Here is a 16158-nt window from a genome sequence, read left to right on the forward strand (position 1 = left end):
CCCCGCCTTAACTTTAATACCTTTAACATAGAATGCGTCGAGGCCCTTATGATACTTGGTAGAATCTTTGATAAAAAAATGACTTTTAAAAAACACTGTTTGTATCTAAGAGAAGCACTTGAAAACAAAAACTAAATGTTATTAAATACTTAACTCTAAGCATTCCTTAATTAATATCAACAGCCTAATTAATGTCACCAGGTCCTTGATACTCTCCAAAATTGAATACGGGCTTCCTATCTTTGGATGGTGCGCTGAATTTCATCTAAGTCTCCTTAAAGCATCAATGCTTTTCCAACATCACCCGTAAAGTGTGTACTGGCAGAAGCAGGGTTACCCTCTATTGAAGACAAAGTCATAGAAACCACGGGTAAACTTATCCCAAAACTATTTTGGACACCAAAGTTGCTCCTGCAAAAAAGCATGCGCAAAGCCTTCACAAAAAAAAAAAAAACGGTATAAACACCTCTCTACCATACGCAGATGCACCTTACTTTCAAAGGAACTTAACATCCAACCACAAACAATCTCCAGGAAGGCTACAACACCTCCATGGCTACTTGGGCGGTCTTCCATCAACACTACACTTCTACAATTCTCAAAAAGCAACCAAACATTTCAAAGATTATTTGCCGAAGAATCAGCCAAACCTCCCTTCAAAAACCGGTCTTGGCTTTACACTGATGGAACCAAAACGCAACATATCACAGCTTTGGCCTGCGTCAACCAAGAGGGAGTACCTTTAGTATCTGGATGGCTTCCAGAATATTCTACTATATTTTCTGCGAAAGCTACAGCAATTGTCAAAGCAATTAATTAGTTAAGTATTATTGCGAATGAATTGGCAGATGCCGCTGCAAAAATGGTCGGAAAATCTCCCACCTTTACTGTTTAACATCGTTTCAGCATTATTATAAAACTTTTAATACAAATATGGAAATACCTCGATATTACGATAGTTGCCACAGAAGCAAAAGTCGGATTTTTGTCCGTCTCCGCATTAGTCACTCCACAACTACGCATTCCCATCTGCTCCCCGGGGAAACTAAATCACGCTGTCACGTTTGCGGACAAAGCACATCGGTGTTCCACATCCTAGACTACTGCCAACGAATAGAGAGTATCAGGAAGACCCATTTCGCATCCACTTTTCCCTCAACCCACTTCTTCACAATTTCTAAAGACAATATTAACAGAATTTATAACTTCCTCAAACATTGTAATTTACTCGAACATATTTAAATCAACCCTATATATCTTAGAGCCGAAGGCCTCGACGCTAGCGCTAATTTTTTCAGATTATAGTAATTTTTTCAGATTATAGTAAGCTTCTATTTATTAGTAATTAAATATTTTCAAACGATATAAATTTAATCTTTACAAATCCGGGAAGTCATATCATGTAACGGCTCCAGCTCTTTAGTTGATATCAGCTCAAATTCTTGTACAAAGTAATAAAAATGTTTGTAACAAGCGTTGACATGCGCCTCCTGCAATAAAATCAACAATAAGTTATTAAAACAGAATGCATAAAGTAATTGTATGTTCATAAAAAATGGCAAAGAAGCTAACTTCGTCTAATACCGAAGTTTAAATACCCATGCAGTTCGTGGCCATAATATTTTTAAATGTTCCAAACACTTTTTATGTAACTCAATTAATTACTGCACAGGCAAAACCTTCAAACGACCACTCTGTCCTATTTTATTTCGCATACACCTGTAATTTTTATACCCTTGCAAAAAGGGTATATTAATTTTGGTCATAAGTGTTCAACGCATAAAAGGAAGTATCTCTGAGCATATGAAAAGCTACAGGGTTGAAATTTTTTCTGAGCTTTTGTCGTAGTATTTAATATTGGCGAGTTTAGGACACCTATAAACCATTCTGCCAAATTTGATCAAGATCAGGTATCTATATCAAATAGCTCCCATATAATCGGTGGTAAACAGTGACATTAATTAATAACTTTGTTATTTCTTATGCAAAATTTGTAGGCCGTTCTTTCTTAAACATTCGACTTTTTAAATAAAACTTCTTCTTTTTTGACGCCTATAGGTATGAAGAGGCCCTTTGGTTTTTTCTTCTTCTTCCACCATCCCCTGTGCAAGCCATTTGTATGAGTACATTCCATAACTCGCAAATAAGTGTTGACCGATTCGTGCGGTGGCAAAATACGTGCTGTTCGCTTAGATTTTGAGCATAAGGTCCGATAGCAATCGATTCGATTGTTCGTATAATGTTTTTGGCTACTTTGCTCTGCTCATTCACGGATCGTTATCATCTGAACGACGATTCAAGAAGTCCTTTGCACATGTATGTTTTTATTTGTGGGTTCCACGCGTCCTTTAACTTTGTTGAATTTGTAAAGAGTGGCACAGTAATATATATAATTTGTAGGGACGTGAACAAAACAAAAAATTTACACGCGGTAATGGACACGCTGGTATTTCAATCAATTCAAATAACATAAACTCGCTATTGTTATTAAAAAGAAAAGTTAGATTATTTAATCAAAAAAATAGTGTGAAATGTGAAAAATTCATATTTTAAACTTCAAAAAGACTTAATGTGAAAATTGAATGTTGCAATGTTACACAATATACCTCTGTGCATAGAAGAAAAAAACAAATTTTTCCAAAATACCGTTTGCGTTGTTTCAGTGTTTTAGTAAGTCTCTTTGTGCGAGTCTTTTTGTGCTATGTTCGGTAAAAGATTGTTTCACGAACAGCTTTACGAAAAGCGCTTGACAGAAACCAGAAACGAAATATGTTGCTCGGAGATAGAACGACAGTGCATACTTTTTCCTTTGCTCTCGCAAGCAGAGCCTATTTAAAATACGGTCACAATTTATTTGAGAGCTGTGGTACACACATATGTAAAAAAGCTGCAACAATATTTAGTGCCAACTATGTATGCTAAACTCCACACCACGCTACACACCACTTTGAACATATTCCGTTCAATATAATCGCCGACACAGCGATTTTTTGTCAGATAGCGTAATATAAGAATGTTTTGTCATTTAGATTTTTAGTATGGATTTGACCAATAAACTGACAAGATCAAGGTTTTTTCGCTGCTACTGTTTCGTACTGCGGGAATATATTATTAACTGGCGCCCAACAGTGGTTCCCACCTGCTCACCCAAAAATCCACAAGCAAATAGGCAGCATCGTTGGACCGACATCGTTGAACTTGCGAACGGACAAAACAAAAAAAAAAGGAGGAGATATACAACAACATAGTTAAAAACCATAGTTTTTAACACAAAAAATGTAAGTAGAGTGCTTACTTAATGTTGTGGAATTGGCCGTGGTTATTATTATTATTTATTTTTCTTTTTTAGAGCTTTTTAGTTTTTTCTTTTAGGCACGTTTTTCTTCGCCATCGCTTTTTTATAGTGTGTGACCATCTCTTTCTACAACAAAAATGATAATTGACTTATATACTAGATTCATGAACAGAAATGGTATTAATATAGCTTAAATATAAATAAAATGGTATTTTCTGCGACATATTTCCGCCCCCTAGTGTTGAACCAAGTCTTCAGCACGATCCTTTATGTCGCGGGATTCCAGTCCTAATCTGCATAGGTTTCTCACTGGACGACGATAAGTGTTTTTTGCTGTTTTTATGTCTGCTACTCTCACTATTCCATCTTCTCCTGGGTGTGTTTTGAGTACTATTCCAATTGGCCATTCACCTCTTTCAGGTTGTCGCAATGTTTTCCATGGTTGGAACCCAATTCCATTCTGCCCTCTTGGACTTTTCGCATATTTCGCTTATTCTGTTGGCAACGAAAACTTGCAGCCTTTCGTTACTGTTTATCCATGAAATCACTGTTTGGGAGTCTGTCCAGAAAAACCTTTCATCAAATTTTAGATGTATTTCGTTTTCAATAGTTTCCGCCAGTCTACATCCCATCACAGCTGCCAATGTTTCAAGTTTTGGAATCGTAACATGTTTCAAAGGTGAGACTCGAGCCCGAGATGCTATAAGCATGACTTCATATTTTGTTGCGGCTTCTGAACCCTTTTAACTTACTCGAATATATGCTGCTGCAGCGTACGCTTTGCTGCTAGCGTCCAAAAAACGTGTAGTTCGACTTTCGTAGCAATAGATAAATATTGGGAGTAACATCTTAGTATACTAACATCATGTAGTCTTTTTAGATCGTTTAACCACTCTTGCCACTTTTTGAGAGGGTCGCCTTTAATCACATCATCCCATCCAATGCCAAGTTCCCAAATACTACGCATCAAGATCCGACCTTTTATAGTTACTGGAGTCACCATTCCCAAGGGATCATATATTTAGTTGACTGCTGCAAGCACCTTTCTTTTTGTAGGCATCCTTGTTCCATTCAGTATATCCTCGCTTATGCTGTGCATTGTAGTTGTTGAGAAAATAAATATGTCTCTTTGTGCATCCCAAATCATGCCGAGAACCTTTTGAGATATGTCTCCTTTTTCGCCCCATCGAATCCGTGTTAAAGGACCACGTAGATCTTCGGGTATTCCCTGTAAGACATCATGATTATTACAAATAAAATTTCGAATTTGAAAATGACCCGCTGCGTGTATTTTAATTACTGCATGAATTATCTCAACAGCTTCGCGAACTGTTGCTTTTGAATCCAGATAGTCGTCGACGTAATGGTTTTCAATGATGGCTTGAGCTGCTTCTGGTGCCTCACTTTAATGTATCGCTGCATTGTGGTTTTTTAAAAATTGTGCTATAAATGGTGACGAGGTTGCTCCGAATATCATTGTCGTCATCTGGTAGACTGTTGGTGGTATTTGGGTATTCATATTTCTCCATAAAAAGCATTGTGAGACTGCATCTTCTTTGGCGATTTTTACCTGGTTAAACATTTCTTTAATATCTGCAGAAAAGGCTATTGTGTTTAGTCTAAATCTTATTAGCACGCCTACGATTGATGAAAGCCAATCCGGTCCAGTTAGTAGATTTTCGTTTAAGGAAGTGCCATTACAAATAGCTGCTGCGTCGAACACTACTCGAACTTTTCCCGGTTTCTTGGGATTAATTACTGCAAAATGTGGCAGGAACCACAGTTTTGGGGATTTAACCAAGTTGACATTAGTGACTATTTGTGCATAACCATTCTTCAGTAGCTTCTCCACTTCGTTTTGGTATGCTCGCGCCAGTTCACGGTTTCTGTTCAGCTTTCTTTCTAAACATTTTAGTCTTTGTTCTGCCATTTGACGACTATCGGGGAGTTCCACCATGTCGCTTTTCCAGGGTAAGTGGACAATAAGTGATATTGTCCATTTACTCTTATTATAGATGAGGATATTTTGCTAATGGCCAATTTTCTTCTGTCGATTTAGTTTTGTCGGTTGCTGGTTTACAGACGACAAATCCTTCTATGCTAAATTGGTTTTTAAGCATATCGCCCAGATGTTTATCCTCGATGTGGCAGCATACGAAGTCTGCTTCTCTTCCTTTTGCTTTTATCGGACCATGTATGACCCATCCGAGCTTAGTTTTTGCCATAATTGGACCGTTTGGATCTACATTTAGTATGGTTTGAGTTGTAAGGAGTGTTGCATGTCGTTGTCCAATGAGGAGATGAAGCTAAAGATTCCGAATCGAGTTCAATTTTGCCATTTTTGTATATGGAAATTCTTTCTGTATAGCTTCGTAATCGATTCGTTGAGTTGGTAAATTCAAATCCTTGATAAGACGTACATTTTGAAGCTTTTGAATTTTGCTATCGCCAGTAATAGCAATATCTGCGATTTCTGAAGTTTCATCATATCTAGAGATTCCTTCAGTCCATCCAAAGCAATACGGTTCAGGTTTTCCAATTATTCCGACCTGACGTGCTATATTCATATCCAACATTGTTGTTGTGCTCCCATCGTCGAGAAAAGCCAGAATTTCTTTTTCACCAGTTGGACCACGTAATATAACTGGTAACATTTTAAGAATTGCTGCTTCTTAGACTTCTTGAAGGCATCCGCTAATAGCTTGCGGCAAGGATTGTAGATGAGGCTGCTTTGCCTTATGTAGTAAGCGATGATGATATCGTTCACAGTTGTCGATCTTGCATTGCTCACGATTATTGCATTGTCCCTTATGAAATTTTAGACAAGTGAAGTAGGCGTTACTTGTGCTTGCGTAATCCCACCGTTTCTTCACTTCTGCTTTTCTGAATTTACTACATTTATCAAGGGAATGCTTGTCCTCATCACAAATAAAACACTTGCTAGTTGAGCGAGTTTGTGTAACCTTTTGTGATTGAATTTGTGATCCGAATTCCTTTTGTGCTTCATTATCTACGTTATTGATTGTAATTATCTTCTTATAGAAACATATATCATGATACAATCTTGACTGCTCCTGCGTCCATTCAGCAAATATATCAAAATTACATTCTGCAGCTCTTAATTTTCGAGCGGTTAAAAATGATCCCCATTCTCGAAGAAAACTTTCATATAGCCGCTCAATTAGGGTTGCAAGCAACTTTTGTGTATCGATGAACTTGCATTGTACAAACTCCAGCGCTGAATTGATATTTTGAACAGAGCAGTTGAACTCATGAAAATCTCCAATTTCCTTTACATATTTTATTTCCTGTGCTTTTGCCATCAGTTCGAACGCCACATTTTCTGGAGCTCCGTATATGTTGTCCAAAATGGCTAGAATTTTCGATGGCTCCTTGGCCGACATCAACAAAATGTCAACCTTCTTACGCGCTGCCCCTTTCAGTGACTTGTCCAGACGATATACATCCTCTTCTCCAGAAAACTGACACTCGCTTCCTGATTTTACGAACTGCGTCTTAAAATGTCGCCAAGCCAAATGAGAGGAACCGTCAAATTCCAGATGTTTGTTGCCTAAGCTTTGTCTGGCTGTGATGACGGTGCTTTGCATGTTGTTGTCCCCGTTGGAGATCGAAAGAGATTCATTTATCGGGTGGTCTCCATCAGACATTACAGATTTTTGTGAGGAGGTAGACGAACGAATTAGTGCTACAGTAGTGTTCAAAGTATGTTTTTTGCTCACCAAAGCTTCCGCGCGTGCATTCAGAACTTTCACCTCCAATGACAGCTGTTGTATTTCATATTCATGCTCTTCGATGACGTCAGCAGAAGCGCCCCCAGTTTGGGCTTTGCTTAGCTGTCTTTTTACACCAAGCATCAATATTTCCTTTTTTGAGATTTCGTCGAAGTTCCACGTTTTCTACATCGATGGCTTCTATTCCCCTTAGTACTTTCAACTGGTTCATGTTTTCGAACTGGTTCTCGGACTGGTTCGCGTTTGATGCTTCTATGACGTTCCCGCTTGATTTGCCAGAAGTTTCGTACGAAATGGCGTCATAAATTTTTGAAGCCATCTCGGTACAGTCTATCCCTTCTTGCGGCGAAATGTCTAGGAATTGGCATACTCGTTGCAAAGCGTTTGCGCCCAGCTCTTTCGAGATGCAGTCGATGTGTTCCAGCCTCTTTTTGGAATCGTAAGGTAAACCCTTGAATTTTCGTAGTTCGCGCTTCACGAAATTATCTCTAACGAATTTTTTATATATGGCGAAATGAACGTCGCGCAAATCTTGCGACTTCAACGCCTCCAATTTCTTTTCTACCACTTTTGGCCAACTCCACATTTTTGTTAACTATTGTGGACTGTATTATGCGCGTTAATGATCCGGCTCGAAGGACCAATTTTATGTTGTGGAATTGGCCGTGGTTTTTATTATTATTTATTTTTCTTTTTTAGAGCTTTTTAGTTTTTTCTTTTAGGCACGTTTTTCTTCGCCATCGCTTTTTTATAGTGTGTGACCATCTCTTTCTACAACAAAAATGATAATTGACTTATATACTAGATTCATGAACAGAAATGGTATTAATATAGCTAAATAAATAAAATGGTGTTTTCTAGTCTACTGAAAAAGCGATTAATTGTTTCAGGAACCAAATAATTATTGAAGAAAGCACCATTGCTTCTAAAAAAACTATTATTAAGTTCAAACAAAAAACAAGACATATCATACACTTTTCAAATAGAGAAAACTTAATAGAAAAAGTGTGTGATGCGGTTAAAAAAGACGTAGTCAACGGAATCAAAAGTGTCTTGCCGACACTAGCATTCATACAAAACAAGCTAGTTGAACATTCCCTTCAACCAAATTTTGGCATGCAAGTAAATTGGTCACCGACGTTCATGATAAAAATGAGTAATAAGAAATTATAACCGCAGAACACGGCAGAGCACATAGAGCAGCGCAGGAGAATATAAAACAAATTCTACAAGACTATTTTTTTCTCAAAATGACTCGTCTAGCAAATGAAATAGTTGCAAATTGTAAGACTTGCAATAAATGGAAATATGATCGACAACCACGGAAACAGTACATTGGCGAAACGCCAGTCCCTAACCAAGTAGGAGTAATTCTGCACATTGAATACCCCAATACTAAAATTATCTACTGCGATAACGTACCGTCATTAAGCTCAGGAACAATAAAGTCTCTTTTAAAAAACCGCTTTAATGTCGTAATTGTAAACTCTCCACCACTATATAGTACCTCAAATGGACAGGTAGAAAGATTTCACAGTACTCTTGCCGAAATTGCCAGATGCTTGAAATTAGAAAAACAATTCAATGACACAACTGACATTATACTTCAAGCAACAATAGAATACAATAAATCAATTCAATCAGTTGTTAACAAAAAACCAATTGACATAATTCATGCATCCCCACCAGAATGTGAAGCAGAAAAAAGAGATCAAATATATAAAGCACAAGATCTACTACTGAAAAGACAAAATGCGGACAGAAAAAATAGAACTTTCCAAGTAGGCGAAAAAACACTTATGAAGGTAAATAAAAGACTTGGTAACAAGCTAAAACCTTTATTTGAAGAAGTCATTGTGGAAGCTGATTTGGGGTCAACGGTTCTTAGAAATGGGAGGGAGATGCATAAGGATAATATAAGATAAGATAAAAAAAGAATAATAATAATTATCCTTCCAGTACTCATTCTGCCCTGTATCTTATCTTTACTAGGGCTTGGACTTTACGCGTTCTACTTCTAATAGGGGCAGCAGCTGGAAAGATTATTAATTACTCGAACTCGGATTATATCTCTATAGTAGACGGAAACGCGGTTATTTGGGAAAATTCTAAAATTTTAAGGCATTCTTCTAATCTTACAATGTACTCGGAAATTGCCGAGGAAACTAATTCACTCATGGAACATTTCCCACAGTCTCAAATGAGACAAGTCCTCGAATCAGATTTGGGGTAATATTAGGTCATTGCTAGAGACAGTTAATGTCCACCATAGACAGGCTAGAAGTATAAGTATACTAGGAACAGCTTTAAAGATAGTAGCCGGAACTCAGATTTTGACGACTTCGAAGATCTTAAATTTCACCAGCAAAAATAAACTGACTCAATTAAACAACAGGCAGTTATAAGTACGAAAGTATAAGAAAAAAATTAACAATTTAACAGAATCCGTTAATAAAATAATTTCATTTGCAAAAGAAACACAGATCGATACAGGAAACCTTTACCAAGCGTTACTCACAAGAAATAGAATTATAATTTCTGAACTCGAAACATTAATTCAAATTATAAACCCTACAATCCCTTACTCTAATGACCTAAGCCAAATTGTAAATGAGCACTCTACAGAGTTAACTATAACAGATTTAATCGAAATAGCTTATATAATAGTCTTTTTAGATCATAATATTGTACACTTCCTTATTAAATACCCAAATTCTAGCGTAATATGTAAAAAAATAACCATGTTTCCTGTCCAACATAATGGAACAATACTTACCTTTGCCGAAAATAACAACGTCGCAGACTGTGGTAATAATATCTTAGCTATCTTAGCTATCTATCTACATTCTGCAAACAACTGAAATCAACAACATGTGCGCAACAACTACATTCTACATTCTAGAGCATTATAAGACTCGCTCTAGCGACCTACAGCCGCTGACAGTAATTGACGATGATATCATCATTATCAACGAGGCCGGTGTCGGCTACCCTAAACATAACTGGGCACCGAGAGATTTTGAGCATGCCCTATCTTCAGAGGCTGAACTATTGAGGGAGGAGTTATCACATCCGGTCAGCAATGTCAACGAATGCACTTCTGCATGATCAGCAAAGCTGCAACCTTCCATGCGCTGTTGCCACGTTGAACACATCGCTGACACAGCGATTATATGTCAGGGCTAGCTAAGGGGTTATATACCTTTTTTATTTTCAAAAAATTTAAAATTCTTGGATTGCTTTATCTTAAAAAACAACTCCATGAGAACATTTTTCAATTTTTCCAAAGAGATTCGACCAGTATAAAAAAGTTACAGCCATCCTAACCGCGCGCCTCGCCTCGTCGCGGCCCCGAACCCAAGCGGAAACTTTAAACGCAAATATCTCGAAATGGTGTTTTTTGAAAAATGACTTTGCGGTGATATGGATTGGCGGAAAACTACTGAACCGATTTTCTTACAATTTTTTTTTTTAATGTTAGTTATGAAATTTTTTTGTGCCTAAACTATCGACTTTTCCAGCACAAACTTTTTTTTCGCCGATATGAATTTTTTAGTGAAGCCACCCCTTAGAAACTATTCAATATTGTTCCACGAAATTTTGCACAAAGCCGATTTATATCGACTGTAAATTGAGCTCTATAGATCCGATTTTATTGAAATTTTGGAATTTCATGTTTTGTTTGGATGATTTTTATACCGGCGTAGTTTTGACTTCTGATATTGAGGTAGGTCTTAGTACTGACTTCAAAAGCTCTGCCTAATGGTTTTGGTGGAGGGAGAAGCTGAGCTTTATTCTTGAGCGCATTTTAAATGCATGGTAAGAATGTATGATTGCTGGCGAAAAATCAGATATTGTGGTATATTTAAACCAATTACAGGCAATTCAATTTGTCCGATTTTATTTTAGTTTTTTTATTATCTGCAGTAGCATGGTCACTAACATATGAATCTATTATGTTGCTGCCCTCTATGTCACATGCCCTCATTGATAGCCTTCTGAACTGGTCTTATTTATACTATTGTAGAGATATGAACTCAGCTATTCGCTTCTATAATGATTCTCTTAATTCACACTTTGATATTTGTGTGTCTCTTTAACAGACCTTCCTGGTTCTTTCGGGAGTTATCCAATTTGGAATTCTAATACACAATGCTATAAGAATTATCTTCAGCGTTATAAGCTTAAATTTTCACTGATCACAAGCTATTTTATAAATATGTCAATTCCAAACGGAAGACTTCTGTGCACCCATCTTTGTTGTCCTTTTAAATTCAAAATGCTAACTCTGCTCAGGTCAGTAGTTAGATAGTCTAACTGGATAAGTACTTAGGTTCTGTGCAAAAGCTGTAAGTAGTTATTATTATTTTTATTATCTGCCTTTCTCTTTTCCATCTATTTGGCAGGAATAGAGTTATTTGAAAATTGTCCGATATTCCGAAAGCTTTTCAGAAAATTATTACGTCGCAGTCGCAACAGTTTTGCATCGTTTTTATTTCATTATCCCAGAAGGTACTTCTTAAGTCTTCCTTTTCTAATTCAATTCTTGTGACATTGGATGTATTTCAAGGTAGTCAATTATGGCTCTTTGTATTTCACACTATTAAAGATCTTCATCAGTCATTATTCATTCGTTCACTATATAGTTAAGCTTTGGCTCACCTGTAAGGTCGGAGAGCTGATATACTTCGCTAATATAGAGTAAGTTTATGTACCGTATGGTTTTATTCCTATGTTAATGCTACTTTTGTTTTTAAGTTTGTCTGCATTCCTTTACTAATGCATAAAAGAACGAGAGGCTGACGCGCTTATGCAACGGTAAAAAAAAAAAGAAGTAAAAATGTCGTCTGGCCGACTTCGGTATACCATGCAACAGGTAAAAAATATTTTTAATTTCAATGTACCTAAATAAATATGCATTTTTATTTCTTTTTACATGCTTCATAGCATTTGCTATCTCGGTTACTCTTACCAACACATGAGCACTCAAGCGCCGCCACTAGGCTACGGCCAACTCTGCCCATATGGAACGCCTAGTAAAAATCCTTGATATGTATATTTTCCATGTTTCTAGTTCGATTTTAATAAAATTTAGTAGGTTGGTGTATATTGATAGGGCTCATTACTGTGCTGAATTTCTAGAATCAAAAAGTTGCAGGATTCAATTGGTATTCTCTAAATTCTGGAGGCGTAAACAGGCGGGGCAAAAATTAAAAATAATTATAATCTGCGCGCATACTAAGCCAATCTAAGAACCAAATTTGGTGACTTTAACTTTGTTAGTTTTCAAGAAAATCAGTTGTATTTAATTTGCGGAGGCGGAAGTAGTCGTGGCAAACAAACAATATCTGCATTTGTAAAAAACCTGTACACGTACCAAATTTGGTGTCTCTAGCTAGCACAGTATTTAACAAAATCGGGTTTATTTAATTTGCGGTTGGGGGTGGTGGGGGAAGTGGGCGTGTCAAAAATTTGCAACAAAAGCTCTTATAGTCTCCGAGATCTAGGTGTTCATACGGACGGACGGACAGAAGGTCAGATGGACGGACGGACGGATATGGATCGCCTCGGCTGTTAATTCTGAGCAAGAATATATATACTATTTCACCCTATGGGTGCATATGGTATAATGAAGCGAATAAGCGTTTTTAGTTTAATATATTTCTTTTCTATCAAAGAGACCACTTGTGTCTCGGGGCTTTCATTTAGAGATTAAATAAATTTTAATTTAATTTAATTTTATACACCCATATACAAATGGATTCATCGAGTCAGCTACAAGTTTCGAGATTTTAAGAATTTATTGTTAAATCTCTAACACTATTTTATGTAAGATAATGACACCACGTTCGCGAAGACCATGGGTGTTCTCGGTTTCCATCCAAGAGAATTTTTTGATTAAAACTCTTCTATAACAATTCCCATTTCCCAATTCCCCTTTTAAGAGGTAAAATAGACTCCCCTGAGTTATTGATTCTGGGTAATCTGTCGATATCATATAAACTTAGTCTACATCCCATTATTCCTTAAGTGGTCGTCTGATTACAACATCATAAGCCCTGTAATCTAATCAAAGTATTCGAGTTCTTTACTTAAACTATCAAAGAAGGTAACTTCGGCTCTACCGAAGTTTATATACCCTTGCAGTCCTTGACAATAATATAATAATTATGAAGCACCATGCGATAGTCAAAAAGCCATCTAACCATCCTGGCAAACGGACATCTGGAAAACAGTTCCAACCAAACGAAAAGGAGCCGCCCCCAACATCGAACCTATGAAAAACTTCACTCGAGAAAGGTCTCCATCGAGCAATCTGCATCCAAGGACGCACTAGAATCTCGCGAAATCAATATCAAATCCCAACTTAAGAAAAAGAACTCGACAATCAACAACATTAACAGTTTCGCCCTGCTTGCGGATAAGAGTAGCAATAATAACCAAGGAAACACGCCTGCTGGCGATATCACAGGCAACAAGAGTGCTACGCCCAAGATCCCACTCATCAGGTAGAGATGGCAAGGTTCGATGACTGCTAACGCTCGGCATCAAAGACACACAAAGGCCCCCATCTTCATCTTCTTCGTAGACTTCGAGCCAGCCGCACATAACATGGATATCTACTCAGGAAAGCGCCTCTCAGAAATGTTGTCGATTGCCATAAGTGCCAGGAGCTTAATAACGAATCCTTATTGAACACCAAGGACAAGGAAGCCGCTGCCAAATGCGTTCACTACAATGGCACCCACACCTCCTCCTCCTCCACGCCTCCTGCAAATGCTACAAAGTGAAAGAAAATGGCCAAGAATATATTGAAAACTGCTAGCTAACCCACAGGGACGAAAGTCAACTTAACAGCTCCGCCCAAAATAACTACATATGGTGGTCCGATAAGTACTTAGACTCAACGCCCAGTGGCGTCACTTAGGCAAGAAAAATTTATTATAGTGTAGAACCATCTTATAAACGACAAAGCTCAAAATTTCACTCGAAACGAATTTGTGGTTATGTTTGGACTCCGTGTGCGAGCGAGCGTGGCCTCGGATTTCAGAAAAATGGAAAAAAACAATATCGGTCGGTGATTTGATTCTTGTTGTTGCAAGGGAAACCGCGAAGTGAAATCAAAAAGCGTTGGATTCTGTGTACGGTGACTCTTCTCCTTCGATGGCGACCGTCAAAAATATCGTGGTCGCACTTTGGTTTTTGATGAAAGACCGCGTGAGTTATATCCTGCATGAAATTTTGGGCATGAGAAAGCTGTCGGCGCGATGGGTGCCGCGTTTGCTTATTCCGGACAACAAGCGCAACCGTAACACGACATCAGACCATTGTTTGACGCTGTTTAAATGCAATCCGAAGGAGTTTTTGCGTCGCACAGTGGGGCCTTCTGGCATTTAGCATTGCAAAAATCATAGCGTCTAAACAAATAAAGCGATTTCACAAATTTAAAAAGCATATGATAAAGAATACCTAAGCTTCAAAATGAATGTTTGACAAGTTCAAAGTCAGAAAATATTTCCAAGCATGTTTTTCCTTTAAAAATGGATCGAAACCCGGTTTTTTTCAATCACAAATGGAATTTTTTATTGTTTTAGACGACTATGTAACATTTTTTAATGTTTTAATTTGATGTTTTAACATAATTACAAAAAGAAAAAAAAAATTTTTTAATTTTTTTTAGGTTGATTTTGAAAATTTGCTATTGATGGCTGATTTTCTTCAAAATAATTTTCAATATTTACATCAGTATCTAATAAACTCAACATTTCGGGACTATAGTTGCTATTTTCCAAATCTATTCGTGATCGCACATGTCTCAGTGATGCAATAAGTGAGTCCGAAGAGGCTGCTAGCATGTTAAAAAGGTCTTCATTTTGTCTAACACGAGAAGTTTTTAATGTATTAGTGTATCTGAACCTTTTGGACTACAAAGGACTACTTGTTTTTACATTCCTGTGCTTCTTCGGATAGCTCTCCAAGGGGTAAACACTGATATTCCATTAAATCCTTTCCTTGAGCCAAAATCCTATGTACCGTTGAGGTAAGTTTTTTTTGCGGATACAATTCACTCAAAAGATGAGCAGTCTTTGAAGTATATTCGGCAAATTTTTCACCATTTACCATTTCCTTGCAATTTATAACATTCAAGATAACAGCCAACCTTTTAATGATCTCTTGACTAACACCTGTTATAAAAGATGTCACTTCATCATTTTCAAAAAATCTCCTTGAAGTATTTCCATCATTCGTGTTTCCGTATCCGTACTTTGGGCAGTCAACTTTCTCAGTACCAGCTTCCGAGAGAATTAAGCTTGTATAATCTCTTTCCTGCTCTGAATATCCCCACGAGATGTTTTATTTGTTTTTGTTTCTCTTGGCCGAGGAAGTGTGTAAGCTAGCTTCAGAATAAAATCCATACACTTTATTCTGCAATGCAACGGAGAAATTCCATATTCGTAATTCTTCTGAAATTCTTTTTGAGTTTTTTTGCAAATTGGACACCTTAACGTTGGGGAAGTGTTTGTAATTTCTTTTAACACTTTTCCATCAATCATTGTCAGGAAAAACTCAAAGTTAACCGTAAATGTTTTTCCACTCTTGGTTTGGAAAACAGCAGGTTTCAGTTGGCTTATTTCAAAATCCTTTCATTCTTTAACAACATTTTTGCACAATTAAATAAAACTGTCTTGAATTATATTGACAAATACTATTCAGTCCTGATTTAAGGTGTTTCCACTTATGAAGTTAAAAATAAACTGTCGCAAACGAAAGGAATAAGTAGCTCTTTATGATATATTTTTTGAATTAACTAGGTAGAACGAAACATCGGTATTACTGTTTTTGTATTAATTAGGTAAACAACTTAATATTTACATCCAATTAGGTAAACGGAAATAAAAACGACCAACCCACAAATAGGACAAACTTTTCATCAACTTAAATAAGATTTACCTATCTTGTCATTTTTTCCAATTAGCAAATTTATCATTGTAGAAAGGCATATATGTAAACAGGTAGTATTTGCAAAACAGCATTACGCCATGTTATCATTTAAATACAAAGAAGCTACAGGCCAATACGCATGCGCTCTTCTTCTTCCTTATACCTGCA

General features: G+C 37.0%; 1 protein-coding gene across 1 annotated transcript in view; it reads right to left on the reverse strand.

The window, feature by feature from the left end:
- Positions 1-1333: 1333 nt before the first annotated feature.
- LOC6653260 (MOB kinase activator-like 3) overlaps positions 1334-16158 on the reverse strand; it is a 384779-nt gene continuing 369954 nt past the window's right edge. The window contains exon 6 of the mRNA XM_015176425.3: positions 1334-1490. Coding sequence (XP_015031911.1) covers positions 1371-1490 — 120 coding nt within the window. The 3' untranslated portion in view covers positions 1334-1370. The remainder of the gene's footprint in view (positions 1491-16158) is intronic.

Source organism: Drosophila willistoni (assembly GCF_018902025.1).
Source record: "Drosophila willistoni isolate 14030-0811.24 chromosome 2L unlocalized genomic scaffold, UCI_dwil_1.1 Seg168, whole genome shotgun sequence".
Classification (NCBI taxonomy): Eukaryota; Metazoa; Arthropoda; class Insecta; order Diptera; family Drosophilidae; genus Drosophila; species Drosophila willistoni.